Source organism: Nicotiana sylvestris, chromosome 2 (assembly GCF_000393655.2).
Source record: "Nicotiana sylvestris chromosome 2, ASM39365v2, whole genome shotgun sequence".
In the NCBI taxonomy this organism is placed as follows: domain Eukaryota; kingdom Viridiplantae; phylum Streptophyta; class Magnoliopsida; order Solanales; family Solanaceae; genus Nicotiana; species Nicotiana sylvestris.
In genome coordinates, this window is record NC_091058.1 from 99,665,682 (window position 1) to 99,672,678 (window position 6,997).

Consider the following 6,997-nt stretch of genomic DNA (forward strand, 5'->3'; position numbering starts at 1 on the left):
TCAACTATCTTGTAAGCGCCACTTGAGTATACCTCTTGTACGATATATGGTCCATCCCACTTAGCAGAGAATTTGCCCCCAGATCGACGAGAGGTAATAATAGGCCTTTTGACCACAAGAACTTGGTCACCCACTTGGAAAGATCTAAGGCGTCCAATTCTTCAAGTCATAACCAAGCATTTTCTTCATTAGTGAGTCCTTCTTGAATGGAAAGCCACAATGATGGGATTTGACGCTCAAGTGGAAGGACTGCTTCAACTCCATAAACAAGCGAATAAGGAGTCGCTTGCGTTGGTGTGCGATATGTGGTCCTATATGCCCAAAGAGCTTCTTCCATTCTCTCATGACAATCTCTCTTAGACTTAGAAACAACTTTTTTCAACAAGTTACAGAGTGTCTTGTCCATTGGCAGCCGCATAATATATGGAGGAATTGCGTTGCTTGAAGCCAAAAGATCACATATTTTATTCATCAACTTGTTATCAAATGGCTTACCATTGTCTATCAATATATATCGAGGAATGCCAAAATGTCAACATATTGACTCGGATGAAGTAACACATTTTGATCACTAATTTGGAATCTCCAAAAACTTGTAATTGCAACTGTTTGATATCTATAGACATTTCAAGCCCACGTATGAGCGCTTGATATTCAGCAACATTATTGGAGTACCGTTGTGTCAGAGTGAAAGAATAGGGCAAAATTTTTCCTTGAGAAGTGATAAACACTATTCCAGCGCCAGCCCCTTCACAATGTGCAGCGCTATCAAAATACATCTTCCAAGGAGGCTGAATTTCTATGACCATTACATATTCATCAGGCAATTCATCAGACAACTCCCAATCATCTGGAATCGGATGGTCAGCTAGGAAGTCTGCTAATGCTTGTCCTTTTACTACCTTTTGAGGAACATACAAAATTTCAAATTGTTGAAATTGGAGGTACCATCTCGCTAATCGATCACTTAGGACTGGTTTAGATATGACAAACTTGATAGGGTTCGCTCTTGAGACGATTCGCACAACGTGAGCATGGAATTAATGCTTCAGCTTCTGAATAGAGAAGACAAGTGCCAAACATAACTTCTCAATAGGCGAATACTTGATCTCATTTGGCGTCATCATCCTACTCAAGTAATAAAACACATTTTCTTTGCCTTCATTGTTTGTTTGAGTGAGAAACGCTCCTACTGATCTTTCCTATGCTGAAATGTACAATATTAATGGCTTTCCAGGTATGGGGGCTACCAGTATTGGAGATTTCATCAAATAAGACTTAATGCTTTCAAAAGCATTTCTGCAAGCTTGGTCCCATTCAAAAGGAACCCCTTTCTTCATGAGGCGAGTAAATGGTTGGCATCTTCCAGCCAGATTCGAAATAAATCTCCTAAGATATGCCAACTTACCCTAAAAGCTTTTTAATTCATGAATATCTTTAGGCTCGGGCATTTTCAAGATAGCATCCACCTTAGCTTGATCAATTTCGATACCTCGATGTCGAACAATAAAACCGAGGAACTTCCTAGAAGTAACTCCAAAAGCGCGCTTCAACGGGTTCATTCTGAGTTGGTATCTCCAAAGCCGTTCAAATACCATCCTCAAATCTTGCAAGTGATCATCCTTCTTCCTTGACTTTACCACCAAGTCGTCAACATAACATTCCACGTTTTTATAAAGCATGTCATAAAAAATATTTTGCATGGCATGTTGATATGTAGCACCGACATTCTTCAAACCGAAAGGCATTACCTTGTAGCAGTATATTCCTTTAGGGGTGCGAAAGGTAGTAAGTTCTTCGTCCTTCGGTGCCATGAGAATTTGATTATATCCAGATGAACCATCCATGAAAGACATCGCCTCGTATACAGTTATTGCATCAATCATGAGCTCATGGATAGGAAGAGGAAATTCATCTTTAGGACAAGCGTTATTTAGGTCCCTAAAGTCAACACAAACTCGGATTTGGCCATTCTTCTTTCTTACAGGGACGATGCTTGAAATCCATGTAGGATATTTAACTTCACGAACAAAACCAGCCTCAATAAGTTTGTTAACTTTGGTTTCAATCAAGGGAACCAGTTCAGGTCTGAAGCAACGTTGTGCTTGCTTTACAGGACGAGCACTTCGTTTGACAGCAAGATGATGAACAACCACCTTGGGGTCTAAACCTGACATTTCTTTGTAGCTCCAAGCAAATACGTCTTTGAACTCCTTAAGTAGCTCAATATATTTTCTCTCTTCATCACCAGTTAGAGAGGCACTTATATATGTGGGCTTTGGATCTTCAACTACTCCGAGATTGACTTCTTTTAGTGCATCAACCGTTGTCTTCACTCCTTCTTCAAGCTCTGGTGGTGCATCTTTAGCGTCTTCATCCTTTTGAGGATCACCATTATTGAAAGATATATGACTACATGAATATCAAGGCACTTTTCCTCGACTTCCGTATAAGATGAAGCATTTTGTTCATCATGAATGGTGATATGATATGATGACCCCACACTTTCTTCATCTTCCTCAAGTTCTTTAGTGTGTATTATAGTAGGAGCCTTTGCTTTGAGGGCCTCTTCACATGAAACTACAAGTTTGGTCTCTCACCTCATTCTAAAAGGAATCAGACTGGGACAACGTGTGGTCAAAATCTCCTTTTTAGCAAAGATAGGTGCTCCAATCCTTCTATCACTTCCATGACGCTTGTTTTCCTTCTTCAGTGGTCCCAACCTATCAAAGACTTAGGTCTTTGGCTTTGTAAGTCGATCAAACATATAAGGCTTCTTATTAAGCATCGTAAACACTTCTTTAGCAGTAATGTAGTTACAACTTGCCCTTTTAATGGAGATACGGATTGGCGGGGGTTGTTTGTAACCCAATCCTTCACGTGATTGCTTCAGTGGGTACCTTTTCTCCATCATCATCTTTTGAGTAGGGTTTGAAGCTTTAGGCGGGAGCTTTCCCAACTTGGATGGTTCGTTGGGATCATATCCAGCTTTTGCCAACAACTTGTAGGCGTTTGGGTCAAAGCCCTCATTTGTGTGCTTTGCAGGAAGTGCTAGATTTAGAAGCGAATTGTGGTTTGATGATTTGACAAACCCTTCAAGCAACTTTGTAGATGACTTAATTGCATCAATTCATTTGATAAGAAAGGTCAAGTCTCCTAACACCTTACCTTGTAGTTCAGAAGATGGATCTTCGACCTTTCTTGCCTTTGGGACATAGCGAAGAACAAGAGTCACTTTCTTACTTGAAGATGCCTCATTCAACTTGTTCCTATCATGAAACACCTGCTCTTTCTCAACTGTAATATTTTCCTTGCTAGTTGTTGCATCAACCTTCTTTGCAACACTTTTGGTCAATATCACATCATCAACCTTAACCTCCTTTGAGACGTAATTCTTTAAGCAGAATTTTGCATCGGCAAAGTATGATTCAGCCTCGGTAAAGGGATTATCATCAGCAATTATCTTTTTTTCGACCCCATCTTCGCAGTATTTCAAGCGCTGATGGTAGGTAGATGAAACCACTTTGTTCTCATGTAACCATGGCCTTCCTAACAAGATATTATATGAGGTTTTTGCAACAATCACGTGCATCCATGCACTCGAATGCAAATCTCCCATATTTATTTCCAATTTGATAGACTCTATAGCTCTTTGCCCCCTTGATTGGACCCTTGAATCATCAAACGACTTTCACATAGTTCATTCATCGGTATGCCAAGCTCTTTGATAGTACGAATTGGGAGAATATTGACACATCATCGATCAAGATTCTACTGATTCTCTATTCTCGCACAAAGCGAACCATAAATAGGGGGCGATTATGGTGTGTTTCACCAAGCAAAAGATCATCAATAGTAAATGTGATTTTTGCATCACAAACTTCCACTTCTTCAAAATTCCCAATGAGTTTTTCAAGCAAGGGAGGTGGCATCAATGATGGATCCTCCTTCTTTGTCTCTTCTTCATCTATCTTACAACATGAGGTCTTGATATATTCACAGGAAGCTCGTGGGTGGGTGTAACCAACTTGGCAGGAATTCCTCCAGTGTCACTGGACGACATAGCCTTTAATAGTGATTCTCCGCCATTTTTGCTTTCTTCCAGTTCTTCTTTATCATTTTCCTCTTGGGTCTTTTCACCATTTTTACCCTAGTCAACTGCTTATTTGACTCCCTTTGTGAATTTGTCGTGCAGCGTCTCTGCCGAGTCACAAGAATCCAACTGTTGCACCCTATATTTTCGTACATGAAAATACCCCATAAATAAATTAATGAGTGCCCGGAAGTGAGATGTCACGTCCCGCAGTATTACATTACGACGATGTTGCACCCTATAATGTTGTACGTTAAATTGTCATAAGGTAATTGACATCAGTCCAAGAAAAAGATTATTTGGGGATTATAAGGATTATGCTATTTCACAACTGATTAGTAAATTCATGAAGGTGAAAGGGGAAGAAAGTCTAACAAAATGAATTTTGTCAAAGTTTTGCATTTTGGGATAAAATACGGTCCGAGCTAAAATTACTTGGCATTTATGGACTAGTACCATGCAAGATACCATATCACCACGGTAGTATAACATATAAAGTATATATGAAGTATTTTAGTAATAAATAGAATTTTAAGTAATTTTGGGTAATTGGTTAATTACCGGGTAACGAGACATTACTCGGTTAACTAATAAGTGGATAAAAATTTATAATTATCTCCAAAACAAAGCGTGACAGCCACATGGATATACCTATAATGACTCTTGCATTTAAGTGAAAAGGTGTCACATTAGTACACAACAAGTTTTATATTCTTTAAAGCCTTCTAACGTGCAAGCATATAGGTATTCATTTTAGAATTCTTGAAAGCCTTCTGAAAGTAGGTTAATTTGTTTAAGAATTTGATTGATCTCTTTACTTTGAAAGCAAAGTCTTTTTGTTTGCTAAGAAAAGTGAAATCTAGCTATTGCATTTTTGGGTGTTTATAAAAAGATGGCAACTTGTGGTAGTATGTTGTTCATGATTTTGGGAAGTCCAGTAGTGTCAAAGTTTTCAAAAAAAAAGAATGGTGTGAATCAGTTCGTTCGAAACTGTTTTATTCCACGCCTCAGAGGAATTCTAGTTATAGTATTAGGTGTATGTACGAGATCAGTAGATATAACATCGCATTTCAAAGTGACTGCATATGTGAGTTACAATGGTCGGAGATGTAACGTGAAATTTTGCTATTCTAAAGGAGTACGGTGCAATCTTTTCCAAGAGTATTATACGGAGTTTTCCTTATTCCAGGTATGTTAAGGATATCCCTTCTTTCTTTTGGCATTATCCATACGATATGAACGAAACGTGCAAATGCACAAACTCCATAAGCGACTCTACTCATAGAAGTAATAGAAATATCTATGCTCTTTAATTCCCATGTGTCATAATATTTTATCATCTATTCATGGATCTCAGAAAAATACGAAAGTTGAAAAGATGTTACTTTATGATATTTCTCAAGAGGCAAAGTGGTCTTATGACATTCCGAATGATTTTATTGATGTACTTTTCATGCATTGCATTCATGTGCATTGACCCATGACCAGATGGCGTTGTATACGCGTATATATGTAAATATATTTATATGGGATATGGGAAAAGGTTACGGCGTTATATACGCACCCCCACCTGATCAGCTGGTATATGATGATGATGTTGCCCACAGTGACCGAAATATGATTCAAACGGCGTTATATACGCATATATATGTAAATATGATTCAAACGGCGTTATATACGCATATATGTATATATGTATATGGGATATGGGAAAGGTTATGGCGTTATATACGCACTACCACCTGATCAGCTGGTATACGATGATGATTTTGCCCGCAGTGGCCGATATGATATGATGAGATGCCCTCAGAGGCTGATGATGTTATGAAACATGTATCTATGCATGACATGACATTCATACGCATACGCATGATGCTAAAAGTAATTTATGATTTACAAAGTTATTCAGACTTACAGGTTGAGTCATGTACTCTATATGTCTTCCATGTCTCTTATGTATTTATTTATGTGCCTTACATACTCAGTACATTATTCGTACTGACTTCCCTTTTGCCTAGGACGCTGCGTTTCATGCCCGCAGGTCCCGATAGACAGGTCGAGAGCCCTCCATATAGGCTATCAGCTCAGCGGAAGATGTTGGTGCGCTCCAATTGCTTCGGAGTTGCTTGTTTGGTTAGTATGAGTTAGACGTATATTGTTTGGTATGGCGGGACTCTGTCTCGACCTTTATGATATTTATGTTTCTTAGAGGCTTGTAGACATATATCGTGTATGTGAAAGATTGTACGGCCTTGTCGGCCTATGTTTTGAGTTTATAAATGATTATGTTGGCCTATTAGGCCCGTATGTCACGTGTATATGATGATGTAATAAGAAAGATGCATTACGTTGGTATTCGGTTGAGTAAGGTACCGGGTGCCCGTTGCGGCCCATCAGTTTGGGTCGTGACACCAACCTTCATCATTAGTTTGATCATCACGTGATTCACCTTTCTCTTGATATTTTTCCTCTACTATTAGTTTATACGCCATAGGGAGAAGCAATGGTTTGCTTACATCGATAGGTTTAAAGTCACCAAATTTAATCATATTTGGTGATGATGCAATTTGGATGTCATCATATTCATGTACTTTGACAAAATTGCAAAGGACAATGGGATCAAGTGAACCAAAAATGAAAGAGACTTGATTCGAACTGTCTTTCTCATCCTCAAGCAAGATTTTTCCTTCAGCGGCCAAGTCCATGACTTTCTCCTTGAGGACAAATCACTTTTCAATAGGGTGGCTAATCAACCGATGGTACTTGCAATAATTTGGATCATTAGTCTTTCCAGCTTCGTCTGGCCTCTTCATTTTGGGTAACTCAATGAGTTTCAACTCAAGGAGTTCTTCAAAAATTGCTGGGACATCGGAGTCCAAGAATGGATATTCTTTCGCTTGCATT

At 38.8% G+C, this 6,997-nt stretch overlaps 1 protein-coding gene across 1 annotated transcript; it reads right to left on the minus strand.

The window, feature by feature from the left end:
* Positions 1–166: 166 nt before the first annotated feature.
* Positions 167–3,619, minus strand: LOC138885314 (uncharacterized). The gene is made up of 6 exons (XM_070166251.1): positions 3,169–3,619; positions 2,901–3,051; positions 2,601–2,723; positions 1,470–2,412; positions 638–902; positions 167–501 (listed from the first exon to the last, which is right to left on the minus strand). Exons 1-6 carry the CDS (start codon positions 3,617–3,619, stop codon positions 167–169), a joined length of 2,268 nt encoding a protein of 755 aa, XP_070022352.1.
* Between the last annotated feature and the right edge of the window lie 3,378 nt (positions 3,620–6,997).

What these genes read in the sequence shown, in the direction of transcription:
- LOC138885314 (XM_070166251.1), bottom strand. Translation starts at nt 3,619, where the DNA reads ATGGGAGATTTGCATTCGAGTGCATGGATGCACGTGATTGTTGCAAAA. An exon ending in TCCATCTTCTGAACTACAAG is followed by an intron (nt 3,052 to 3,168) that starts GTAAGGTGTTAG and finishes TTCTAAATCTAG; the next exon opens with CACTTCCTGCAAAGCACACA. An exon ending in CTGATTCCTTTTAGAATGAG is followed by an intron (nt 2,413 to 2,600) that starts GTGAGAGACCAA and finishes ATATTCATGTAG; the next exon opens with TCATATATCTTTCAATAATG.